Source organism: Capricornis sumatraensis, chromosome 15 (genome assembly GCF_032405125.1).
Source record: "Capricornis sumatraensis isolate serow.1 chromosome 15, serow.2, whole genome shotgun sequence".
Lineage (NCBI taxonomy): Eukaryota > Metazoa > Chordata > Mammalia > Artiodactyla > Bovidae > Capricornis > Capricornis sumatraensis.
In genome coordinates this window covers 82058771-82086698 of record NC_091083.1, presented here as the reverse complement: position 1 = coordinate 82086698, position 27928 = coordinate 82058771, and the positions used below count along the sequence as shown (strand labels likewise).

The window sequence follows — 27928 nt, the reverse complement described above, 5'->3', positions numbered from 1 at the left end:
GGTCAGATGGTAAAGGGAAGAGTTCAAAACCTGCGAGTAACAGATTTGGGGGAGCATTGTTGATTTCATTCCTTCTTCATGGCCCCATGTCTTTTCAACTCTTTGAGAGTTCAAAATCCTTGAGGGATGTTAGATTTTAGTGGGGAAGTAATTTTCATAAGCATGTAGATGGGTGTCATGATTTGCAAAGCCTTGTTGGTAAACGTCAAGCCTGTGTTGAGTTCTACACTGTTAAACTCAACCAAGTTGACCTTAAAATTTTCCTTCTTTGCAACTTTGGACTTGAAATTGCCATTCATTCTCCCAGTAGCCAACCGCCTTTGCAAAAGTGTTGACACCAGTCTTCTGTGAGCACCCACCTGCTTAGGGTGTGTTGATTTCTGTAGATTTTACTCCTCTTGTTATTTCCGTAGGTGTGAGATGCACAATGCGAAACCTAGGCCCCAGCTTTCGCACCATGATGCGCAGGGTTGTACTTTTTGTACTGAACTGATAGGTGGCCTAGTGGTTATGCCCTGTACTACCATTTTGAGGATCTGGACTCCGTTCCTGCCTTGCTCTTTGGACCACATTGTCAATTCACACCGGTGGGTATATTCATTTTGGAGGGTGGGAACTGCAGCAACAGGGAAGCCAGAGATTTCTTCCTCTTTGGTCACCACCAAAGCCAACACGTCCAAAATTTCAGCTTAGCCACATTCCTCAAGGAACCAGTTAGAGCTGGTTGCCGACATGGGTTCTGAACAGAGAAATGACTTGTGGCTTGTTTAAGAGAAAATTGTAAAGTTGCTAATATTGTTTTAATGAGTTTCATTCTGCACTCTTGTGTATAAAGTACCTTAAGTTTTCAGTTACTGTTATTTTGATGACCCAATCTCAAGAGTGGCTAAGCTTTTAGAAACCATAAAGATTCTCTGATCAGAACAGGCCTTGCCATGAACATGCACTTGCTACCAAAGATTGGCAGTGTTTATTGACACTGGGATGTACTTTTAAGACCTTGATACAAGTATTTTATAAAGATTCACCAAGATAAGTCTTTGGGAAGATAAATGTTGTAGTCTTTGAAACATAGCTAACCAGTTGATGCTTAAGGGAGAATTTGCATTGGACATTTGCTACCGAGTAACATTTTGGTGAGTGAAATGGAGGCAGCTTGGTTCAGGTATTCCATTAGAGACTTAACTGTAATTGCTTTTACAATTTGTTTAGTAATTAGAAGAATCAGATATATAATCTAAATGGTATTACTTGTAATTTTTAAATATTGCTTAGTATTTGTTAAGTAGATAAAATTTTGACCTGAATTTGTGTTCGATATAGAGTTGTACAACTTTAATGACTAATTTGAATAAAGTTTCTTCTTTGAGGGTTATGTTGGAGGCAAGTTTGTGAAGGTGTTTTTGTTTGATTTAGTAAATTACACATGAGATACAATGTTAACTGATGTCCTTAGTGGTAATAGCCATTTTCCCCCTACAGGAAAACTTGCTGTGAGCTCTTAAAAAGCATAAATTCTGCAATTTCAAAGGTTTCCTGCTTTTGGCGTTCAAAAAAAAAGGTGAAACAGTTGGCCTTGAAGGGCTGAAATTTAGGTAAACTGTGAGGGTTTATTAAAAAGCCTCAATTAACTAGAGAGTGGGGATTGGGTATTCTATTTAATTGAACTTTTAAGTAAATATTCCTTTGTCTTTGACCCATTTTGAAAATTTCCTGATACTGCCTTACTAGAGACTTCTACACTTTGAACTAACTAAATCTTTGGGTTTGGTTCTTATAGTCTCTGTGTAGTAAGTAGAGGAAGCTGGACTGTGGACCTCTAAAGATCCTTGGTCCTCCTCATTCTGAAAGTCATTGGTTTTAAACATGCCCGTCATGAACTTGTTTTACTTCAGTTTGTCTTTTTTCCCTTAAACCAGAGTGCAGGAAAAGTTATAATACTATTTACATTAAGAATAAAATGTCAGCATGTTGAATAGACTAAATGTCAAGTAAGTTCTAGATAATTGTTATTTTGATGACCCAGTCTCAAGAGTTGCTAAGCTTCTAAAAACCTGAAACATTCTCTGATCAGAACAAACCTTTCCATGAATGTGCACTTGTTCACAAATAATCAATAGGCTTTTATCAAATAAAAACAGCTTTTGATTTTTATTAGTGACATACATTCCTACATGTGTTTATTATTTATATTTGATTGCTAGAAGTATAATTATATTAGGTGTATTATATATTGAAGTGTAACTACTGGTAAGTTTTAGAAAATATTAAAAGTGTTTTTTAGTATTTAAGTAACAATCTGGTGGTTAATGTACACATTCTGACTGCACATTTAATTGTGAAAAATACAGTTTAATAAGGAAGATAGGGCTGTTCTGTTGTAAAGGAACAAGTAGGGATCCCTCCTTGGGTAGGGAAAAAATAAAAGGAAAACTTGAAAATTTATTCTGAAAGTAGTATTTTTTCTTTTGAGAACCATGTGTAAATAACAAATTGCATAAGTTGTCGTAGACCTTGGCAGATTGATTTTCTTAATAGATGGGTGGATATATGTTTATAGATATATAAACATTATACTTTCTTAGTGTTGATATATACAAGTAAAAGGTCCGAATATCAGAAGTAATGTTTAAAAACAATACATTTAAGTGTGTGTGGGGGGGGGGGGTCAATTAAATGTTAGGGGTGTTTTTTCTTTTTTTAATCTGTTTGAATCTTACACATTTTTTTAATGTGAAAATACAAAAAAATTTAATTCTTGTTTTATAAGATTAGAAACTAATTCGTAGCTTACATCAAGGTGCTCAAGTACTGTTGTGTAATAAACTACTTGTTCAACTTAGACTTCCAAAGGACTTTCACTTTTAAAAAACGTCAGAGTCTGTTATATCTTCCAGAAGGTGAAACATTTTCCATGAGAGTGTAATTTTCATTTATTTGCCGAAGAGGCATGAACATGGAAAGAAATGTTGCTCACTGAGTAGTAACTATAGGTAAACTCACAGGCCTCGATGTGTTGCGAGCATCGTGTAGACTCACAGAGGCTCTCCTCCCCTGGTTCTGTAAGAACTTGTGGTGGTAAGTCTGGAGCAAATGCCAGATTGTGCTGATTTGCATCTCTTAGTTACACGTTTTATGTTGTTAGCTTGGAAACTTGCTGTTTGAAACTGATATGAGCCAAACCTCACACTAATTAAGTGAATTGATATTTTGAATGTAGAGGCTGTTTCTTGTTGACACATTGGCACCTTCCGCCTTGATTGCTGAGTGGCCACAGTCCCACGTGACTGTGTGTTTATTTGTTTGCCTGATTCAGTTCATTGGAAAGTGAGAGGATGGATGATTGGGTTCCCTCAGTGTCTTGAGGTCTCAGTACCCCTTAGACCTGTGTTTTGATCACAACCTGTCTTGGATAATCTGCCAGTTGAGGGGTCGGTGGAAATGAGAATTCACCCTCTGCTTCACTGGAAGGAGAAGGCTCTCTGAATATTAGCAGGCTTCTCAAATTGGAAGATACAAATCTCTGTCTCTCAACTTGACTATGTAGGGATATGCTTGTATACAGGAAGTCAGGTAAAATGTGAGCCAGGTGTGTGAAGTGAGTTTTGACGAGAGGTGCACGCTTTTGTTCTAATAAGTATAGAATGCAGAATTCTTTCACTGTTACAGTCCTTGGTTGCAGTTTCTCTCTATGTGTGTGTTCCTGTCCACGGTCTTTAGATGCAGTCACAGGCCTCCTTGGTTTTATTGATCCCTAGCTTAGTTCCAAGACAGCAGCTAGAGAAATCCTGATTATCTCAAGAATTTTAGCAGTGTTCCAGAAATAAAGGCTTGAAAATTAGAAGAGCATAAAAGACTTTGAATAGAATTACCAGGGGAAGACCGCCCTGAACATACGCCACAGTTTAAGACTGCATTGTAGCTGAAAAACATGCCCGGAATCTATAAGAGACTCCTACATGGACCATCTCTTAGAATTAAAAACAAATCCTTCCACATCCTAATTCCTTCTCCAGTAAGGGTTTAGATTTGTAATGGAGTCTCTTAGCTTTGAGTTGTTTGTATGTCATTTCACATATGATTTGGTCAGAGCCTTTAGTATTGGTATCATTTTCTTAGCACTTTATAAACCATTCTCAATTCTCTCAGGACTGTCCTTGTTTCACTAGTAGGGAAATCAAGGCACTACGGTGTGCAGCAGCGAAGTGAGCTTTGGAATGCGTCTGGCCTGGCCCCCAGGCCTGTGTTTGGAGCACAGGCTTTTATAGTGCCCCTGTGAGCTGTCTGGCTGATGAGGGCCCACACGAGTGCTTCATAGCTTCATAGTGATGCTTTGTGTTTGGATGCCAGCTAACATCCAAGGATCCCATGTAGGCTGTGCAGGTAGAGCATCGAGCTGTACGCTAGCTTCTTTATGGGTGAGAGCTGTGCCAGTGGTTGTTGAAGAAATAGCAACTGTGTAGGGTTTGAAGTTGCCTGTATAAGGATCTAAACAGGAACTGTGTTTATAGTCTGCTTTTCCCAGTGTTTTGTTTTAGGGCAGTCTTGTTCCTTCTCTCCTCTGAGCAGTAATTTTTGCTTAGACAGATAATTGCTGGCTTTTGCCCTTCTGCCTTTTCTGTCTTTTTCTGAACCCTCTATGCTCCCATTTAAGAGCTTATGGAAACTTGAGCCTCCCTTGAAAATGTGTAAGGCTTTCCTTTTCTGGTGGGAGCTGGCAGCAATTGAGGACCTGTATGAGTGGCCTCTTGAAACCTAATGTATCTGAAGAAACCTCTATCTAGTGGAAATGTGGTGGGATTTATTAAAATTTTACATATTGTACGTTTTAAGTCAGCAATTAAGAATTCTTGCTCTGGTGAAGAAGACGAAGCGAGACTCGGTGTGTTTAAATGCAGGGAGTGCTTAAGAACCCTGGTTTGAGATCAGGAAAATAAAGCTTTTGTGGAAAGTGTAAGGATTGAGTCAAGTGGCAAAACCTGCTGTAAGAATAATGCTTTTGCTAAGCCTTGACTGTAGGAGACAGTTTAGAAAAACGTGAGAAGGTAATTCAAGAAAATTATGTATTTTGTTATTCAAGAATAGTAAGAAAAACATTTCCCATTACTGTGGGAAAATTATTTTGACTAGTTTTGATACAGCGTGGAAAACTTACTAAGGAATTGAAAACAACTTACTTTCTATCTTAGGCTATTGAGATGTGCTTCTGGAATGCTTATAAATGGACACATCTGGATGTCCTCTTAGGCCTGCCTGTGAATTCATTTGACTTTCCCTCTGTCACATCTTTGAAACCTGGTTGTCCATTGACAGCAAGCCATTCCGGGGCTGTGGAGTTTCGTGTAGGCGGCGTAGTGCAGGAGTCACTCGCCACGGTGTGTCCCTGCCTTGCTGGGGCGCCTATTAAAATGGAGGAAATGTGGAAATGGCCTCCCATCTCACACCCTCTCTGAAGCTAGATTGGGATGTAAGACATGTTCTCGATCATTTTCTCTAGGGTTCTTGTCTGAAATCTGAATACTCAAAGGTGGCAGTTTCTAGTTGTAGGCACTAGTCTTTTTGCCTGAAAGCCTTTTAAAAGGAGTAACACAAATTTTATAAGTACACATGTATTTTATAAGCAAATTCTAGATCGCACCTTTGTATTTCTAAGTCACCTAGGTTTATTTTGGGTACTTACGGACACTCTACTGCATAACTATTATAAGTGCCACAGAACTTGTGAAGTTAATGTGCTGACTCAAACATAAATGGCTCACAGTGATGTATAAAACCACTATTCTGTGTAAGTATAAATGCATTAGAATGCAGTCAGGAACATGTATGGCAACCGTATCTGATTCTCAGTAATAACAATAGTCTGTGCTTTTTAAAAGACTATATCCTGGTATGAACTCATAATTTGCAAAGTTATTGTTATAGCCCCTGATCTAGTTTAAGGTAATAACTTCTGTAAGCATTAATTGGCTTCGTCTTACTTGCTGCTTCTGACATTTGAACAGTGGAATGGTGTTAAACTGGTTATGGCCTAGGAAACAGACCTCCAGAGGTTAAGTAACATTTTTAGAGTCACAAACCTAGTAAGCCACAAAGCAGGGATTTAAACAGATGTCTAGATCTGTCGACCTCTAGAGCTGTGTTTTTCACTACATTGTGCCATCTTTTCTAGCAGGGCAAAATTTGACTGTACTGTGTCGCCCTACTTATTACAGGAGTTTAAAGGTATGAAGGGGAGAGATTTTTTACACATGGCTGGAAGGAAGCTGAGTTTTTGTCCATAAAACCAATATAGTCTTACTGGAAAACATAAATTTTTATGTCAGCTGTAGTTTTATGCTTCAGCTTTTTACCTCTTGTCCTGCTGCTATCGCTTCTGTGTTTTGCTATCTTACACCTAAAGCTTTGGCTGTTTGCAGACTGTCCAGACTGAGCAGGCAGATCTGCAGAGCGTGTGCGCTGCCTCAGGTCTCAGAAGCTCAGCAGAGCAGCCGTGCAGGGATGCAGGTTCTTCTCTGAACACAGTGGCCACAGTGCAGTAGTTCCTCCCACCCTCTCCTGACCAGCCCTGCCGAGAATGAACCGTCCCTCTTACAGAGCCTCGGAACGTTAATCTGTGATGCGTCTGAACACATTTCTTCTTTCCATATACGTGTGTGTGCGCATATAGGGAGTCACCTCTGTAAGCCCTTTGTAGACAGGGACTGTTCGTTCATTCTGCGCTTTCTGAGGCATGCCGTGTGCCAGCCACTGACTAGCATGTTGAAACTTTGTAATGACAGTGTGACTGTTATTTTGGTGACTGACAATGTGGTGAACTAGGTTGTTTATTTCCCAGTAGATTCTTGGTTTAATACTGATGAACCACACCAACATTAAAGAAAACAGTACTTGTTTAAGCTGTTAAATTCTTCAGCATTCTGTTACCTTTGGAAAGGCTTCCTGTTTTGTTTTTCCTAGGGCCTCTCCTTTTGTCCACTTCTATCCTGTAACTGTCTGAAAGAAACTTAAGGTGATTTGAAAGTTTAATACATGAAAATTATGTGAAAATTTCTGTGCTTTTGCTACCTGCTGTAGAATCATTTCAGTTTTTTGTGAAATTAAAATATAATTGAACTTCTCATTAAAGTAACCCTAACTGGGTTAAACTGTTAATTAAGGCAGAGTGAATTTTACAATCTTGGACAAAAGTGATATAGTCCTTTGTTCCTGGCCTCTTGGAGTGAAGCAGTTTTGCCAGGAAAGTGAACTCTCTACTAAGGTTTTTCTTTTTAAGTGCTTAGCAGTTTGGAGGCCATTCATGTATTACCAGAGAAGTGCTCGTTTAATATAGTCCAGAATGGTCTAGAAATTTGTAAAGGCCTTCAGAGTTCTTTTATTACATCCAGGACTTGCTCTAAAGGATTTATCCTGTTCAAAGGAAGCTTTAAACAGTCTTAACAGATACTTAATAACAGCCTTATCTGCTTCTGTGTTGACTACTGTTTGTCTTGTATTTTCTCATAATTACCTTTTTTTTTTTTTTTACTTGATTTGTGGTAAAATCTACATGACATAAAATTTATGCATCACGTTAACCAAGGGGTCGCAAAGAGTCGACTGATGACTGAGCTGAACTGAACCATCCACTTTTAAGTGTACAGTTCTGTGCCATTAAGTACACCCAGAAAGATTATTGTGCAGCAATTACCACCATCCATCTCCAGAACTTTTTTCATCTTGCAGAGTGCAAACTCTGTCCCCGTTAAACAGTAAATCCTCCTTCTCCCCTCCTGCCAGTCCTTGGCAGCCACCCTTCTACTTTCTATCTCTGTGGATTTAACCACTCTTAGTGTCTCAAGTGAGTGGAATCGTATAATATTTGTCTTTTATGACAGGTTTATTTTGCTTAGCATAATATCTTTGAGGCTTTTCCATGTTTCCAGTAGCTACTTTTTAAAAAATAAAAAGTGAAATTAATAATTTTCAATCCAGCATATCCAAAGTATTGTCATTTCAACATGCAGTCTGTTTTTGGAAGGTTATTTATGAGATACTTTGCATTTTTTTCATATTAAGCATTGGAAATCTCAAATATATTTTATGCTTAAAAGCAAATCTAGGTGGGTAAAGAAGATACATTAATTGCCCAAAAGTGCATGGAAAGCTGCTCAACATGACTAATCTTTAGGGAAAAGCAAATTTAAATTATGATGAAAGTAATAACCTCACACCCATTAAGATGCTTACTGTCAAAAAGAGAAAAACAAATGTTGGTGAGGAGGTGAAGAAATTGGAACCTGTATACTTGGGGGTGTAAATGGCAGAGCCACAGGGTTACCATGAGATGTAGCAACACACACGTGTGTCTGAGAGCGCTGCTTGTACACCCATGTTCCTGGCAGTGTTATTCACAGTAGCTGAAAGAGAGCAGATGTCCATCAACAAGTGAATGGATAAACGTGATGCATACATAGCATGAAATGTTACTCAGCCTGAAAGGGAAGGAAAATCTGACAGGATGCTACAGCTGGGTAAACCTTACAGGCATTTATGCTGAGTAAGTAGTCACAAAAGGACGGGTATTTATGATTCCACTTCTGTGAAGTACCTCAAGTGGTCAGGAGCATAGAGGCCACCCGCCTGGTGGTTGCCATGTGCGTGTGGTAGGGGAGAGGTGGAGTGTTCCTGCTGGATGCAGACGTTTCGGAGTTTCGGTTCTGCGAGGTGAAGGGGTTGTGGGGAGGGATGGTGGTGATGGTAGCATGGCAGAAGCTTAAGGCATCTCAGCTCAAATCAGACTAGCCTCATTTCAAGTGCATGGGAGCCATGTGTGGCTAGTATCTGCCATATTGGAGCACATAATTCTTAAAAATAAATTTAGAAAATTTTCAAGCAATATGGGTTTTCTTGCTGTGTGAGTAAATACTGAATAAAATACATTGATCCCCTTTTTTTGTGTTTTGATTTTTTTTTTTTTAAGAAAAACTATGCATGCGTAAAATCTGGAAGGATAAGAATACCCCAGTATTTACTGTTGTCTTGTCTTTGGGTAAAATCATTTGTGTTCATCGCCTTATCTACATTTTGTAATCTTATGCTAGGCCTGTTAACAACTTAAAATATTTTTTCATGTTTCATACAGCTCACCCATTTAAAGTATATGATTCAGTGTTTTCTAGTATATTCAGAGTTGTGCTGCTATCACCACAATTAATTTTAAAATATTTTCTTCACCCCACAAAGAACCTAGTTAGTACCCTTTAGCGGGCACCCTCTATTCCCTCCCTGCCCCCACAACTCCTCCAACCTTAGGCAGCTTTAATCTCCTGTCTCTGAGATTTGCCTTTTTTAGATACTTCATATAAATGGAATTATACAGTAAGTGGCCTTTTGTGACTTTTCATTTGGCATGGTATTTTCAAGGTTCATCATGTTGAGCATATATCAATATTTCCCTCCTTTTTATGGCTAAATCATATCCCATCGTGTCAATATTACCACATTTTACTTAACCATTTATCAGTTGATGGAGATTTGGGTTGATTTTCCTTCTTGGATATTACGAATAATGCGGAGAACGTGCATGTACAAGTTTTTGCCTGGGCATGTGTTTTCATTTCTCAGTTGCCTTTGTAACAGTAGCGAAGAGGATTTGCCAGGGGAGAGGAACCTGAGGTTTAGAGGCAGTTGAGAGCAGACTAGTCCCTCCCCTCCTCCCCCCTTCCCCCCCCCCCCCCCCCCCAGCCCTTGCCCTTAGAGAAAGAAAAAAGATGGCCAAAGCCTCTGCCTGTTCTCGGCAGTTCTCAGAGCACTCCGTGAGTGTGGTAATGGTTAACTGGTTCATTATCATAGGGGAAACCTAGAATACACATCTGGCTTTTTAAAAGCTATTGTTTTATTTAAGGATTCTAAGATTGTGGTTCTCATTTTGCAAGATACTGCCATTACAACTTGGATAGAAAGCTGTCTCTCAGATGTGACCATCTAGTAACTGTCGGCATCCGTAGTGATGTTTAAAGCGCTTTAGGGCAAGTGGTCTCAGTCAGAGCTGAGTTCATGGCTCACTTCTTTGGAGGTAATGGGACCCTCTGATCTGAGATGTATGTGTGCATTCTTAATTATCTCTGTTTGAGCTGGTTTGACTGAATTATTTATGGTTATTTCAGCCTTGGGTATTAAAGTCTTGACACTTTCAGATGTGTGTATATCATATGCATTGTTTACTTTTAATTAATGTCAGTGATCAGAGCTTCATCTGCATGGATAATAGGAAGAACACTGCACCCTAGATCTGGAGATGACCTTGAGACCCAGCTCTGTGAGTGACACGCTCATTGCCCTTAAGCTAGTTGCTTCTCAGTTGCTCCTCTGTAAAACAAGAAGAGTTTAGATTAAGTAAAACCTTAGATCCTTCTCAGTGATTCAAAGTGCTGCATTTTCATAATTGATTTTAGTTGATACTATGATTTGAAATATGAATCTTAATCTTTTGTCCTTCTTAAGGCCTGTATGTCCATGCCCCTTCAATGAGACGGTGCCTAAACATAGTTGATAGTTATTTCTTTTCTAACCAGAATGTATTCAGAATAGAGTATCTTTTTCTCATCAGCTAAACCACCTAATGCTGAGAAAGATGGCACCTGATGCCAAAGTAAAAAAGGTTGTTTGTAGTCGTGTGTGTGAAGTGGGTGCAACCAATACGAATGCACCCTTCAGCAGCATTAGTTTAAAAATCATACTGAGAACTAAAGAAGCATTGTCCCGCTTGGCCTGATCATGTCACCCCTGAAGTACCCGTGTTTTAACAGGGCACCAGAGATTGGCCAGCTGGAGCCCGTTTGCTGGAGACTGGCTGAGGTGAGGAGGGAAGGGGCTGTGAAAAGCACCGAGCGTGGCGAGCTTGGAGAGGGGCGTCCTGGGAGGGGAGCAGGGAGGGTCTGAACACCTGGAAAGGCTGTTGGGCAGCTGAGTGTTTAGACTTTCGCAGCTGAACTGAGAGTCGTGGGCTTCTTCCATTGCGTTGTCGTGTAAACTTGTGAACACAACTGTCCTGTGCGGGACAAGCTGCCTGGTGTGGGGGTTTGTGCTTCACTCACACTAAGCAGTCAGGCAGACAGTCTCTTAAGGCAGAGCTGTTTGTGGGAGAGAGTCATACATCGTTTATTGAGAGGGAACAAAGGTATCCCTGTGATAAAGCATTTCTGTACAGCATGCTGTGTCTAGAGAATACAGGCATTTTGCCTTGCATAAATACGAAAGAAATAGTTACGAAAACTTAATTATAAGGGATTTAATAACTGATTTGGTTAAAAACTTGCAAATCTTTTTTTAACTGGGTTTCTTTTGTTATCAAACTGACAGAAGAAAAATTAGTTACATTTCCTATCTGCTTCTTGTCTTTATTAACAGTGTTCCAATATGATTATCCTGAGCAACGTAATTGATGTTCAGTATTTAAATTTACCTTTAGTGCAAGTGTATCTTCATTGGCGAAGCAGTTTCTTTTTCTCATCCCTCTGGGCTTGCACGTTCCTCAGCGCTGCTGAACGTTCCCTGGTGAGAAGGAGGCTTAACTTCCTGTGTGCTGGACAGTCAGTTACTTGTTCTGTGGTATTTGGGATTGAGGAAGAGAGGAAAAGGAGGACACCCAGTTGCCTTTCATGTGAAGAGCCTGTGGCATCTGGAAGGTCTTTCGCCCGCAGTTATAGGAAATTGAAAGATAAGCTGCTTCTGTTCGGTTCTGTGTTTTAGGAAAAGATTGAGTGGGGTGATTGCTTCCAGACTGGATGTAGGCTCTACGCTCCCGATGTGTTCACTCATCAGAGGGTTGTTCTAGAAAGGCTTTACAACGTTCATTTTCTTAAAATACAAATATATAAATCTTTTTACATCTGGCTTAATATAAATGTAGGGCTAGTGACATCCTGCAAAGCATGTAAGGCGTCTGTGTTCACCACTTGGGATCCCAGAATAGTCAGGAAAGATAAATACTTAATTGGTTATAAAAAGAAAATGTTTCATAGTGACCACACTTTTACTCAGTGAGTGATATTTACAGTATTAAATATGTTGCTGAGGGGTGACAGAAGTATGGGAATGAAGTTTCCCTTCTGCCTGAGTACTTTCTACCTTAACGGGTCCAAAATGTTTCCACAAGGACATCACACACAGTTTTTTTAAGTGTCGTCACGAGTAGCAGTGGGGTAACTGATGGTTTAATTCTCTTCCTGTGACTCTTCAAATGCCTGCGCCTCTTAGAAAACAGCATACCTTAACATTTTTAGTTAGATCAGTGGCTTAAAGAAATTTCAAAGACTGACTTAAAAACCCCAGTGTGGGTTATGTGAATACTTGCACCAACATTAAGTGGAATATTGTTTTAAGTATTTAGGATCTGAATTTCTCACATGTTAACTTGGGTTGATGATGTACCAGAACTGAAATTGTTTATACTGTAGTATATTTAAATGTAGTAGGTATTTGAATGTCTTCCTGATTTTTTTTATTAACTTAGAATATATTGCTGCCTTTTTTTTTTTTCTTCACTAGTAATGGCATCATTTCTGGCCTTTGATTCTCCCCTACTCCCTACCAAAAAGGTGTTTCCAGAGAGGTGGGTTTTTTTGTTTGTTTTTGTTTTTAATAGCTTTAATGTAGAAACGTTTAAAAAACAGAAGAGTATAAACTGTGTCCTAATTCTTAAGCTTACTGTGGGCTTCCTATAACCGTATTCTGATAAGACTAATTTTATTCAGGGGAGATTTTCAGCAAACTATTGTAATTCTGCTCTAGCCATCAGATTTAATGCTTTGGGTAACCTTGGCATAAATTTGCATATTGAGCTTTAGTTTAGACAAGTGACTATTCCAGAGAGAGACTTGGAGATGGAGAACTTTTCCTTCTTCCTCTTTCCATCAACCTGAGCCCCTCTCTCCACTTTTTATCCTTTTCATATTTCAACTAAGATTTCTTTAAAAACAAGGATTTCAGCTCTTTAAGGTCAGGTGGGGGGCAGTGGAAACCACTGGTTTAGACTACGCAACTTATGTTCAGGTTTTACCAAAAACCTGGTCTGGTCTGCCTCTCAATACAGTGTTAGAAATGTTTTTTTCCATGAAAATTGTAGATTTGCGTTCGCAGGTGTAAGGACGCAGTGGTTGCCATTCTAGTATATGTTCAGATTTCACTTCCCACGCGTTATAAAGTCTCAGAGTTACGCCTGCATGTGCTGGAAACCAGGACACACTACTGTGTTTACTTCTGTGTTTTCTGGCCTGTTAAATTAGCACCGTATATTTTATTAGCAACTTGAAACGTGTAAGAATGCATATAAAAATATGAAGAATTTGTATGCTGGAAAATGCTGTTCTAGATCCACACTTCAGTTATTTAAAATATAATCTGTAGAAGTTTGATTTGGAGGGTGGTTGTTTTTTTTTTTTTTTTCTTCTTCCTGACTTGATTATGTATACCTAGTCAAAGGTTTGGAGAAGGCAATGGCACCCCACTCCAGGATTCTTGCCTGGCAAATCCCATGGACTGAAGAGCGTAGTAGGCCGCAGTCCATGGGGTCACTAAGAGTCAGACACGACTGAGCGACTTCACTTTCACTTTTCACTTTCATGCATTGGAGAAGAAAATGACAGCCTACTCCAGTGTTCTTGCCTGGAGAATCCCAGGGACGGGGGAACCTGATGGGCTGCCGTTGATGGGATCGCACAGAGTCAGACACGACTGAAGTGACTTAGCAGCAGCATCAGTCAAAGGTTTAGCGTTGGGTTTCATGGGGGTTCTTTTTGTTGTTTTGTTTTTACTTTGATGGTGCAAATTATAAATGCTTTTCTCCTAGAAACAGGGACTAAATGATGCTGTCCTTGATATGGTGTCTTTGCTGAGGGACTGCAGTTTACAGACAAGCCCTGTTGACTGTTGGTATGTTAGGTCCTGCACATCTTTCTTCAGCCTCTTGAACTATCGCTGTCGTCCGTTGGGCTCCTCTCTGTGTTCTTGGCCCAGATGAGCCTGAGTGCAGCGCCTGACAAGGTTTAAGCCTCCTGGCAGAGCTTGTTTCTGAAACGATGATTATTGTGTTTGTCAGTTAATGACCTTTTTGCCTAAAGTTCACAGTCATTGATGTATCATGATCCTTCTGTCAAGATTTGGCCTGTAGATATTTCCTCGTGAGGCAGGCTCTTTCTGCTTTTATGTACCTCTTTGTAGTTGGTATAAAGGAGTATTTTTGCGTTTGAGATAAGAGGTTCATGCATTTGATCAGTCTTATGTATAGTTAAAATTCATATGGTTCTAAATCATCTGTACCCTATGGCCACAGATCTCGTATTTTCATTTCAATCATCTGACTCTTGCTTTCTGAGGAAGGAATTACTTTCTGAGTGGGAATTTGGCCGGGATTATTAGTAAAACTTTAGTGCTTTGGCCCTAATCAGTAGGTGTGGGTATATTTTGCAAAGATTGATAAGAAGGAATATGGCTAAAATATTCAATAGTGAATTTAAATCATTCTCCAAAATTGAAGATTTAAGTGTAGTTCATCAGATGGCATATGCTTAACCAAAATTAACTTCAGTTAATAAAACACTTAGAAATGTTAACTCCTTTATTAATGAGTTTGAGCTTTGCCCGAAATCTTTTAGAATTTACAAAGTGTTTTACTCTTCCTATAAAGTGTTTTTGTTTTTAATTAATGAAACTACGGGCCAATGACTCTTTCAGAATGATTGCATCTTCCTGACAAATCCCTATTCTTTCTACTACTCCCAATTCACAAATGTAATTATTCTGCATAAAATTCCCAATCTTCCCTCTTCCTTGCTCACTTCCTCTTCTATTTCCCACTACCAAAACTTTTGGCTGCAAGCATCATGAACCAAAACTTAAGCAAAAGTGATCATGTGCTTGTACTTGTTTATGAAAAGTTTGGGGGAGGAATGGTGAAATCAAGAGGGCTGTCTTTCGGGCACAGCTGGATTGAGGATCTCAGCAGCAGCAGCAGCAGGAGAGTTTTCTGTTCTGTGCTTTTCTCATGCTCACTGTTAGCCCTGTTTGGGCACATGTCAAAGTCTGTACTTAATCAGAGTCTGCAGAGAGAGAACACTCATTGGTTAACCAGCGTCCTATACTCTCTGCGCTGATGGTTCCAAGAGGAAGCTGGGCAGAGAGGGGAGCGAGTGTCTCCTTTACTCCAGTGACCCAGTGGCTGCTGTATACCCGAGAAGCGATGGGCTGTTGAAGGGGAAGAACTGCATCCTGTTCAGCTCTCTATATTTAGCACATGGATAAAGTGCTCCAAAAATGATTGATGAACAGATGAACAGTGGTTTCATTCTATTAAATTGGATATTTTCCCCTTTTTTATGCTGTGAGCCCAGAAGTGTGTGGTTTGGCTAAAGGAAGCTTTCCTTGGTGTTCGGGTAGTGGTGCTGACCTGGTGAAAGTGGCCATCCTGATAGCCAAGGAGGCTCATGAGAATGGTTAGCCACCTGGGGACAGATCTGGGGAGCACGCCCATCCCTCTGCACTCCTTTCAGTGCCCGCCTCTAGACAGTTTGATGTTACCGTAAGACACCTTCCTCCCTAAGAGCAATGATGGTGAATATTTTAAGCTCTATTCAGAAGTGAGGAGTACCCCTTAACCTCAGGCAGTCAGCTGCCTATTTACTCTGTTCTTCTCCCTTCCCAGTTAAGCACAGAATAAATAGGAGGGTGTGGCCCTTTGATTCAGTTTCTGATTCAAAAGGCTTTTAAGGGGTGAAGAAGAGGCCAGTGTCTTTTAAATGTTTTTAAACAAGAATCAAATAGATAACATCAATGAACCCCAAAGGAAGCTGTTGATTTGAAGTTGTTTCTTAACAGCAGGCAGTGAGCTGGGAAAAACATAAAAAGCATAGGGCCCTTGAGTTCTTTTTCTAATCACCTGTAATAATTCTAACATTAGCCGATAGACGTTGTTGGAGACTTTGGTTTAAGGAATCTTTGGCTTGTTGTCGGCATAGAAAAACTGAAGAAGTATACACAGGAAATGGAGGCTAGGAGTAGGAGGGAGCCTTCTTGTATTTCTATACCACGTACCTGCTTTATATCTGAGAAAAGTGTTTTATTCAGTAAGTGAAAAGCTAGAGGAAGTTTTCATTGTTTTTGAGGATGCTAACACATGTGAATGTGTTATTCTAGCTCCAGATGGACAGAATTTTGGAGATGGTCTCTGTGAAGAAAACCTTCATCCAGGGAAAGGGGCAGATGATAGAATTCCCAAGATGATCAGAAATGTCAGAAATCCGCTTATGAAGACAGTTAGAATCTTAACCTAGAATATTTTTCATCTTTCAATGTCAACTTTAACTTGGATTCCTCCTAGCTAATTGTAGAATAACCATTTTCTATGCAGCATTTTCCAGTAAGCAGTGTCACTATTTATAAGACTGTTTAATTCAACTCAAGTAAACTGAAGAAATTTATGGCTGAAATAATCATCTTTTATATGTAAGATTTTATAGCTAAGCTCCCTTATGAGCATATTGTAACTTTTTCACAACTGTAGGTAGATAACATTGGGTGCCATGAAGCAGTGAGGTGTGCCTCACTTGGAAGTCTTAAAACAATTTTGTGAAGTGTTGTGGGGCGGGCGCTTAGAACACGGGTGTTCTCCATAGGAAATGGGATTTTCTTTTATCCTGAGCTTCACTTTGACTCCCCAGGATGTTTTCTGTATGTGGTGACATTTCCAGATCTTTCTGTATTTGTTTTAGTAAGATGTTGAGCTCTTTTTCCAGGAGGCAGGGAAAACCAGAAAGGGCTGTCTTTGGGTCACATCTCTGCTCTGAAGTGTAATGGGATTAACATGGAAGTTCCAAAAAAATGGGATTTGGGCCCATGGAGCGTTGATGAAATGAATGGAGAAACGAGACGTCTCCTCAGCACTCACCGTGCTGCTCGGTCTCTTCAGAATTAGCCCAGAGCACCTCCTTGATTCCGAAACACTTCTCTGTCAGGTGCTTCTCTCTGATGGCCTGGTTTGTGAGAACCTAGTTTTTTTTCTTTTTAATCAGTTTATTAAGCAACAGATTTTTTGAATCAAAAAGATGGTTCAAAACAATTTAGCAGTAAAATTTCCATAAGGGCTAGTGAATCTGGCCTTTAATGCACATCAGTTTGCACCAGAACTGACTTCTCAGTCTGTTGGCTAAACACTGGGCAGGATGAGACGGCAGCCTGTGTGCAGAGGACACCATGGTCATGCTTTGTAACCAACTAGGGGTCCATCTTGAGGGTGTTTGTCTCCGGGAACTGCATGCTGCTTTTGGCCTCAGGTATACTAAGTTCTGGTAAAATACATCCAGATTTAGGATTTCTGGAAGTTGCTGGGGGTTTTGGTAAGATTCATCCCCCCTCCCCATTTTTCATAGTTAATATTGATTTTTAGAATAGTAACTGCAGTAACTTATCTTACCACAGTTGAATTAGTTGACTTTGTGATTGTGGTTTACAAATGGTAGTGGTATTACAGAGTGACAGCCTTTATTAATTAGAAAGCCAGATTTGCATGTACTGAATTTTAAATCCTGATGTATCGGCTTTTGTTTCTGCCTGGTTTTGGTCTTTAGAGCTACTTTATAGCCTGTAAATTTTACTTAGATTATTAAGTCGATGATAAATTTTTACCCTGCTGTGTAGGGAACATTCATGGTCACTTTGCAAGCCATACAAATTATCAGTTGCCCAAGTTTTATTTTATTTTCTTAACCATTGTTTTTAAGGAACTTGGAAAAGTGGATCTAAATTTCTGCTTTAATGTATTGGGTCATTTAAATAATATTTCAGTTCCTTCATACATACAGAAACATTTCCTTTCTCAAAGGCTCCCCTGATCCTGTCAGTTACCGTTTGCTCTGACACCTGGTGCTGGCTTTCCCCATCTCCGCACTGACTCCACGGCACGACAGAGCGCCTTTGTCCAGGAGTGGTGCTGACTGCGGGGCGGGATACACGGCCATCCGTGTCTAGTTTGGGTAGAGTGCAAAAACTCCCAATCCCATCACAATCTGCAGGATAGTTCCCAGGCAACACAAACACTTTCTCTGGCACTCAAGATGATGTGGTAATGATGCTGAAATGGTGGACATTTTTCTGTTTTCAGAGATTCAATATCACAAGGAGAAAAACATTCACATTTGATTTTAAAGTAATCGGTTGGGATATCCTAATTCTCAACTTTAAATAAGTTCATCCCAAACTAGTTTTTTAAAGGTCTGATCAGAACTGTGCTGCCCTGGATTCATGTCATCTACAACATAAAATGTCCTGTTAGGGGTAGAGAGGGTCAGGGAGTGCTTCCTTTAAGGGTTTAGAACATAGTGGATAAGGATATCTACTCACCTTTTTTTGTCATACTGGGCCAGGGTTTGTGATCCTACCATCAGTGGAATTAGTAAATATTGCAAGTTGCTCCTGTTTTGACTTGACTTAAATTTTTTTTTCCAATAGAAACTATGTTCCAACTTCCTGTCAACAATCTTGGCAGTTTAAGAAAAGCCCGGAAAACTGTGAAAAAAATACTTAGTGACATTGGGTTGGAATACTGTAAAGAACACATAGAAGTAAGTAGCATGTCATTTTTTAATTTTCACACGACTCAGCTTCTGCTCCATTATTTTGTGTCAGTGGCCAGGATCGTTAATTTTTAGGTGCGATTCTGAAATTTAACTGCAGCATTATCTTTGCTAGAACTTTCTCAATTAGCCTAACTTGTTCCCTTCTCCCTAAAGTGGGCTTTTTCATCTTTGCGTCCTGAAGCAAAAGCAGTTACCACTGAGAAAGTGCCACGTCGGACGTTTTCTACTAGGTGCTTTAAAATGGTCTCTAAATTCAAATCCTTTAAAACAGCCCCTAGGGGGATATAGGAATTCTTATCTCAAACACACATATGAAGAACCAGTAAAGGACTAGGTCCACCTCACAGCTGATCATGTGGCAGGTCTGTCTGTGAGACTCCAGAGCCTGTTCTCATTCTGATGTGCCTGAATGTTTTGGTTGACCTTCTGATTGTTGAGGCGTAGTAGTTGGGGTGCTTGTTGTCTCTTTCCTTGGGATTTGAGCGTTTGTTGGCCCTTTTGACCCATCATAGACCATTGTCTTTCCCTCGGTAACAGTTTGGACTTTACAGACTGTTGCTCTCGCCTTTGATTCTGTGAGCTTTCTACCAGCCCTGTGGGATAACCAGTGCAGTGGGCTCCTCTTCCAGATCTCGTTACTCTGATCTTGTGGTTAGTGGATCAGAAACCTCTGATTGGAAAGAAATGGTTAAAGCTGTTTTCCCCACTAGCCTTTTAAGTTCCAGCTGGGCCAGGGACTGTAACTACCTTGCCCATCTGTGTCTCCTCAGCACCTAGCACAGTGCTGGGCACGCAACAGGCACTTGGTAAATGTTTGGAAGAAATTGAAAGTAAAAAAGCAATTTCCTTCATGCAACAGGTTTTCTTTTCCTGGTTCCCTTACCTACTCTAGGGGCATATCATGAAGACCAAAGCGTCTCAGAATTGGGTTTCTCTAGCTGTGTCATCCCCAGTGTGGAGCTCACTCCACACCTCTCCAACACTTCAGGTACAGGCAGACCTACCTGATGAACTAGGCCATTCACTCCCCGTGCAGTGGGGTGATCGTCACAAGAATAAACAGTGCAAATGTTAGAGGTACTTTTCCTGCCCTGCATTTGATTTGTTCATCCTTATTACAGCCACTCCGCACTCTGGAATATATTTATGTATACTTGATATTCCACACTGAACTGCGAACCTCTGGGGAACAAGAGGAATTTTACTATAAGACTTTTAATATTCCTGTCTCACGGTTGCAGGGGGTCAAATTTTTACACAAGAGTAGTTTAACATAATACCACATGCTTTCTTTGAGTAGCGGTCCTCCTTTTGGGGTTCAGAAATCCTGAGTTTTCCTTCTAGTCCAGTCCCATCCCGCCCCCATCTCCACAGAACATTTTTCTTGCAGAGAACCGGAATACCACATTTGTAGTACTGAGTGAATGTTGTTGTCTTACACTGTGTTCCAGTATTACAGCTGATGAGTTACCAGCTCTTAATGGTATCAATACATGGCTTAATTTTTTATTTAATTAGAACTCCAGTGGTTTCTTTGGAACCTGGTGACCATGACGGGAATGTTTAGTTGACACACAATGTTCACTGTAACATCCATGTGCCCTTTTGTATTTCCTAAGAACCGTACGACTCCTAGTCTCATTCTGGGTGGGGTTGACTTTCCTGTTCATCTCCCCCACCCTAGTAAGAGATAGGATTTATATGTCAAGGTGGGCTAGAATTAATACCATGTTTTTGAAACTTCTTTCACTGTTTTCTAGGACTTTAAACAGTTTGAACCTAATGACTTTTATTTGAAAAACACTACATGGGAGGATGTAGGACTATGGGACCCTTCGCTTACAAAAAACCAGGTAAGTGGCACAGGAGACTTGCCCCCAAAGCAGCATTTTCCCTTTTCAGTTCTAAGCCTTCCATAGTATAACATTATTTGTAGACAATCTAATGTGGAAAGTGTTAAAAATATATTATCTCATATTTTCCTAAGAGAAAAATAGGAAGAACTTTGGTCTAGTTTTTTTTCATTGTCCTGAAACTAAATATAAGAGGAATAGGAAAGTTTGTTACTTAAGAGTTGTGATCCCCAACGTATACCAGAATTCCCCTCTCCTCTAACCCTGCCAGAAGTATTCTGGTTCTTCTGATTCTGAAATGTTCCTTCAGTTTTCTGTGTTGCAGTGCTTGTCTTTTCTATAAAGGGGAAGTCAGGACTCTTTCTTCCATTTAGGTTTTCCTGCTCGTCTGTATCATCACCCAGCCTCTGTGGGGTAGTACGAGCCAGCACTCGGGCTGTGGGACAGGTGGCTCTGTAGGATGGTAGCGGTGGGCAGCTTAACTGTTACTGATTGGAATTAAAAATGGTATTAGGTAATCAAAGGCACCAGGAGGGCCAACAAATAACAATAGGTGATGTTATAACAAAAAATAGAGGGCCATGGGTAATACATCTTTTCCCACAGGGAGACGTGATTATCAATTCAAACTGTATCATTATTTATTTCAGTGGTGATTGTAATTCTGGATTATTTATCTGTTCATCTGTTGGAACATACTTGGCAGGGAGTCAGTACTTTTAACCTCCACCTCAGAAATGTGATGTCATCTGGTTCTTCTCTAAGTAATAACCCAGGAAAGGGTATCAACCAGCAGCCTTAAAATAGGAAAGCCTTCCAGCAGGACGCATCACTTAGTTAATTCAGTTTTGCCAAAACTAAAGAAGGAAAAGCACAGTACTTCATTTTGGTTGTAGCCAGTGTCTGAAACAAGGTAGATTTTTTATAAGGAAAAAGCGATCACCTCTCACCGAACTTGTTTCCCTTATCATGAAAGGACCAACTGCACAGATGTTAATGAACTGTTTCTATAAGTTGCTCTTTGATACTAGTAAGTTGTGCAGTGCTTGTTTTATTGGCTTTTTAATATCCTGCAATTCCCCACATTCTGTAGGAATTTTTACTTAATTTCTTAATTTGAATCAGAGTGGCTGTCACTTCATTACTTCATTTGAAGCTGCTCTTGGTTGAGAAGAAGGAACAGCGTGGCTTATAGAAGAAAGCTGACTTTTCAGATCAGTGGGGTTTTTGATCTCAGTGAAATCCGAATACTACACTCTACTTAGATCAGAGGGGGGAAATGTTTGAGATTTTTGAAAATGTGCCCTTTTTTTTACAAAAATTTTTCCGTGATGGAAAGGATCAAAGGTATGTCTTTATATTGTATTGCCTAATTGCCCTAGAACACTCTGGGGCCTAAGTTCTAGTGTTTAGTGAGTCTGAAACCTTCAGCAACTTAGCAGCTGTACTTACAGAGTGATTGTAGTGATTTCACCTAGCTTATTCTTTGTCCTTTCTAACTATAAAATGTTTATCTTGAAGCCATTTGTCTTTGGGTTTCTCTAAACCAGGGAGCAAACGTGACTGAATGTGACTGTTCTTTTCTAAAAACACTGAGGAAAAATTCTGAATGGAGTTTTTATTTGTGACACCAAAATAAGTGTTTATTAGTTTACAACAGCTTTTTCATTTGAGTTTATATTAGGTTGGTACAAAAGTAATTGCGGTTTTTGTATTGTTGAAATTTACCTTTGCTGTTGGAATACACTAAATAAATGTAGTTATGTTATACATTTTAATGCTCGTCTCACTTTATGTTTTTTTGTGAATGACTTATTACTTGCTGTTTATATCTATTTTAGACTATGGAAAGGATGTTAGACAAAAAGCAAATTCAAGTGATTTTCTTACTCGTGTTCAGAATGGGTTGCAAAGCAGCGGAATCAACTGGCAGCACAGAGCGCTTGGCCCGGGAGCTGCTAACGCGCGTGCGCGGCTGGCGGTTCAGGAAGCTTCGTGAGAGACGAGAGCCTCAGGGGAACGTAGTGGTCACTCGTCGGGAATTGACAACGATCGGGTGAGAGCCATCATCGAAGCTGATCTTCTTACTCCGTGAGAAGTTGCCAAAAAGCTGAACATTGCCCATTCTACAGTTGTTCGGCATTTGAAGCAAATTGGAAAAGTGAAAAAACTCGATCAGTGGGTGTCTCATGATAAGCTAACCAGAAATCAAAAAGTCGTTTTGAAGTGTCTTCCCTTATTCTGTGCAACAATGAACTGTTTCTCTATTGGATTGTGACATGCAACAAGAAGCGGATTTTATATGACAAACAGTGACAAACCAGTCCAGTCAGTGGTTGGACTGAGAGGAAGCTCCACAGCACTTCCCAAAGCCTTGCTGGCACCGAAGAAAGAATGTAGTCACAGTCTGGTGGTCTGCTGCCTGTCTGATCCACTATAGCTTTCTGAATCCCGACGAAACAACTACAGCCGAGAAGTACGCTCAGCAAATCGATTGAGACGCACCGAAAACTCCCTCCTGCAGCCGGCGCTGGTCAGCAGAACGGCCCCGTTCTCGCGCACAGCATCACCGTCGCATGCGGCACAGCGGCGCTCAGAGGCTGCACACGCCGGGAGCTCCGCCTCCCACAGTGTCCACCTGGACTCTTGCCAGCCAACTGCCTCTTCTTCAAGCATCTTGACAGGTTTTGCAGGGAAAACACTTCCACAACCAGCAGGAGGCAGAAAATGCTTTCCAAGAGTTTGTTGAATCCTGAAGCACAGCTTTTACCACGCTGCAGGAATAAACAAACTTACTTTTCAGTGGCAAAAATGTGTTGGTTGTTGTGGTTCCTATTTTGATTTATAAAAATGTGTTTGAGCCTACTTATAATGATTTAAAATGGAGTCCAAAGCCGCAATTACCTTTGTACCAACCTAATGTTTTATAAATTATGCATTTTGCAAAAGGAAGTTTTACTCAGATCAATGAATTACAGTTTCAGTTCTAAAAATAGCATTGTCTCTTCAAGACTATCTTGGGGAAAAAAAATCTAGAACCTGTTAATGCTTATCTGAAGTGGCATTCTGATTCCAGTTTTTGTCTTTTCTTTAGGACTATCGGACAAAACCTTTTTGCTGCAGCGCTTGCCCATTTTCTTCAAAATTTTTCTCTGCCTACAAAAGTCATTTCCGGAATGTCCATAGTGAAGACTTTGAAAATAGGATTCTTCTTAATTGCCCCTACTGTACGTTCAATGCAGACAAAAAGACTTTGGAAACACACATTAAAATATTTCATGCTCCAAACGCCAGCGCACCAAGTAGCAGCCTCAGCACTTTCAAAGATAAAAGCAAAAGTGATGGCCTTAAACCTAAGCAGGCTGACAGTGTAGAGCAAGCTGTTTATTACTGTAAGAAGTGCACTTACCGAGATCCTCTTTATGAAATAGTTAGGAAGCACATTTACAGGGAACATTTTCAGCATGTGGCAGCACCTTACATAGCAAAGGCAGGAGAAAAATCACTCAATGGTGCAGTCCCCTTAGGCGCAAATGCCCGGGAGGAAAGTAGTATTCACTGCAAGCGCTGCCTTTTCATGCCGAAGTCTTACGAAGCTCTGGTCCAGCATGTCATCGAGGACCACGAGCGCATAGGCTACCAGGTCACTGCCATGATCGGCCACACGAATGTGGTGGTGCCCCGGTCCAAGCCCCTGATGCTGATTGCTCCCAAGCCTCAAGAGAAGAAGGGCATGGGGCTCCAATCGAGAATTGGTTCCCTTGCTTCTGGAAACGTACGGTCTTTGCCATCACAGCAGATGGTGAACAGACTCTCAATACCAAAGCCTAACTTAAATTCCACAGGTGTCAGCATGATGTCCAGCGTCCACCTACAGCAGAACAACTACGGAGTCAAACCCGTAGGCCAGGGCTATGGCGCTGGTCAGTCAGTGAGACTGGGGCTGGGTGGCAGTGCCCCGGTCTCCATCCCTCAGCAGTCTCAGTCTGTGAAGCAGTTACTTCCAAGTGGAAATGGGAGATCTTACGGTCTTGGGTCAGAGCAGAGGACCCAGGCACCAGCAAGATACTCACTGCAGTCTCCGAATGCCCCGCCTCTCTCTTCAGGCCAGTTAAAGTCTCCATCCCTCTCCCAGTCACAGGCATCCAGAGTATTAGGTCAGTCCAGCTCCAAGCCAACTGCAGCTGCCACTGGCCCTCCACCACCCAATACTTCCTCAACTCAGAAGTGGAAAATATGTACAATCTGTAATGAGCTTTTTCCTGAAAATGTATATAGTGTGCACTTCGAAAAAGAACATAAAGCTGAGAAAGTCCCAGCAGTAGCCAACTACATTATGAAAATACACAATTTCACTAGCAAATGCCTTTACTGTAATCGCTATTTGCCCACAGACACTCTGCTCAACCATATGCTAATTCATGGTCTGTCGTGTCCGTATTGCCGGTCAACCTTCAATGACGTGGAAAAGATGGCGGCTCACATGCGGATGGTTCACGTGGACGAAGAGATGGGACCTAAAACAGATTCCACTCTGAGTTTTGATTTGACATTGCAGCAGGGTAGTCACACTAACATCCATCTCCTTGTAACCACGTATAACCTGAGGGATGCTCCTGCTGAGTCTGTTGCTTACCATGCCCAAAATAACCCACCCATCCCTCCAAAGCCACAGCCAAAAGTGCAGGAAAAGGCAGATATTCCTGTTAAAAGCTCACCTCAAGCTGCAGTGCCCTATAAGAAAGATGTTGGGAAAACCCTTTGCCCTCTTTGCTTTTCAATCCTGAAAGGACCCATATCCGACGCACTTGCACATCACTTACGAGAGAGGCACCAGGTGATTCAGACAGTCCATCCAGTGGAGAAGAAACTCACCTACAAGTGCATCCACTGCCTCGGCGTGTACACCAGCAACATGACCGCCTCGACCATCACCCTGCACCTGGTCCACTGCAGGGGCGTGGGCAAGGCCCAGAACGGCCAGGACAAGACAAACGCACCTTCGCGGCTGAACCAGTCCCCCGGCCTGGCACCTGTGAAGCGCACTTACGAGCAAATGGAGTTCCCCTTGCTGAAGAAGCGAAAGTTAGATGAAGATAGCGATTCACCCGGCTTCTTTGAAGAGAAGCCTGAGGAGCCTGTTGTTTTAGCTTTAGACCCTAAGGGTCATGAAGATGATTCCTATGAAGCCAGGAAAAGCTTCCTAACAAAATATTTCAACAAACAACCTTATCCCACCAGGAGAGAAATTGAGAAGCTGGCGGCAAGCTTATGGTTGTGGAAGAGTGACATTGCTTCCCATTTTAGTAACAAGAGGAAGAAGTGTGTCAGAGACTGTGAAAAGTACAAGCCTGGTGTGTTACTGGGCTTCAACATGAAAGAGTTAAACAAAGTTAAGCATGAGATGGATTTTGATGCTGAGTGGCTATTTGAAAATCATGATGAGAAGGATTCCAGAGTCAATGCTAGTAAAACAGCAGACAAAAAGCTCAATCTTGGGAAGGAAGATGACAGTTCCTCAGACAGTTTTGAAAATTTGGAGGAAGAATCCAATGGGAGTGATAGCCCTTTTGACCCTGTTTTTGAAGTTGAGCCTAAAATCCCTAATGATAACCCAGAGGAACACATACCGAAGGTAATTTCTGAAGATGCTTTAGAAACTGAGAAGCTAGACCAAAAAGAGGAGGATGGTTCAAAATATGAAACTATTCATTTGACTGAGGAGCCAGCCAAACTAATGCATGATGCCTCTGATAGTGAGGTTGACCAAGATGATGTTGTTGAGTGGAAAGATGGTGCTTCTCCATCTGAGAGCGGCCCCGGTTCCCAACAGGTGTCAGACTTTGAGGACAACACGTGTGAGATGAAAACAGGAACCTGGTCCGATGAGTCTTCCCAGAGTGAAGACGCAAGGAGCAGTAAGCCAGCTGCCAAAAAAAAGGCTTCCGTGCAAGGTGACAGAGAGCAGTTGAAGTGGAAGAATAGTTCCTATGGAAAAGTTGAAGGGTTTTGGTCCAAGGACCAGTCACAGTGGAAGAATGCAACTGAAAATGACGAGCGCTTATCCAACCCACAGATTGAGTGGCAGAACAGCACAATTGACAGTGAGGATGGGGAGCAGTTTGACAACATGACTGATGGGGTGGCTGACCCGATGCACAGCAGCTTGACGGGGGTTAAACTGAGCAGCCAGCAGGCTTAAGGGCCGGCTTCTCTGGCATTGGTGGCAAATGCTGCAGCCTGGAACTCTGTTCTGTCAGTTATGACTGCAAAGCTGTGTTCTAACTGGTACTGCCTTCTGAGTGCGGGGTCATCAGGCGGTGGGGACATGTGGCCACTCCAATCCCAGTGGCTATTTCTAAGTCTGTGACACATGATTGGCTGATCTTGCTTTAGAACGCTCTGTGACAGACACAGTAACTAAATGTGAAAAACCAATAAGCTGGTGGCTCATGAACGCACACGAGAAAAAGCAGAGGTTTGTCTTACCTGCCTTCTCAACATTTCTTTCCCTCTGTAAAACAGTGTCTGGTTGGACGTCCTTGAGAAGCGTTCTCCTGATTAAAATGGTAGTGTAGGGCCAACACACAAGCTGCCAGTCCAATGTGTACAGTGGACTTTGGGGAAATCAATTTTTTTCATGTATTCATTCTGAATAGTTGACATGTATATTTGTACAGTCTTTTAGACCTATTCAAGTGATGCTTACGATATTGTTATTGTGTAGCCATCATAGATGCGTTTCTTTTTTTAGTGTTGCCCTTGCTGTGTAATAAGCGCTGTATCTAGTTGACCTAGCAAAAGCCTGAAACTGCGCTAGTGTGGACTTCGGGACAGACTTAGTTTTTGCACATAACCTTGTACAATCTCGCGACAGAGGCCAGCCACATAAGATATATATCTGGACTCTCTTGTATTATAGAATTTTTCTTGTTCTGAATATCCTTGACATTACAGCTGACAAAAACAAAAACTGGTATTTCAGATGTTTTCTGAAATCTTTTAAGCTAAAAATCACATGCAAGAATTGACTTTGCAGCTACTAATTTTGACACCTTTTAGATCTGTATGGAAGTGTGTTGTGTTGAAGCAGCAGGCCAGTGAGTGCTGCGTTTTGGATATTTAGTTTTATCTTTAGTTAAACACCGCCCTGGTGTATTCATTTATACCATCTAATATATGACACACTGTTGTAGTATGTATAATTTTGTGATCTTTATTTCCCTTTGTATTCATTTTAAGCATCTAAATAAATTGCTGTATTGTGCTTAATGTAAATACTTACTTGCTTTATTACGCCTTCCAGTCCTGTGTGTCCATTACATCTTGTACCAGTTGATGCCGTGGCTTCCTCAGCAGAGATGGCGGCACGGCCACTGAGGAGACTTGTGGAAGACCAAGAATGGCATCAAGAAGGCTTTCTCTCAAGGCTCTTGTTACAAATTCTTTGATTTGGTTTGGCCTTTG

General features: G+C 41.0%; 1 protein-coding gene across 1 annotated transcript; it reads left to right on the top strand.

Annotated features, from left to right (window-relative positions):
• Positions 1-523: 523 nt before the first annotated feature.
• ADNP (activity dependent neuroprotector homeobox) lies at positions 524-27928 on the top strand. Its single transcript, XM_068986969.1, has 4 exons — positions 524-587; positions 18481-18593; positions 20369-20461; positions 23556-27928. Exons 2-4 carry the CDS (start codon positions 18486-18488, stop codon positions 26661-26663), a joined length of 3309 nt encoding a protein of 1102 aa, XP_068843070.1. The 5' UTR covers positions 524-587; positions 18481-18485; the 3' UTR covers positions 26664-27928.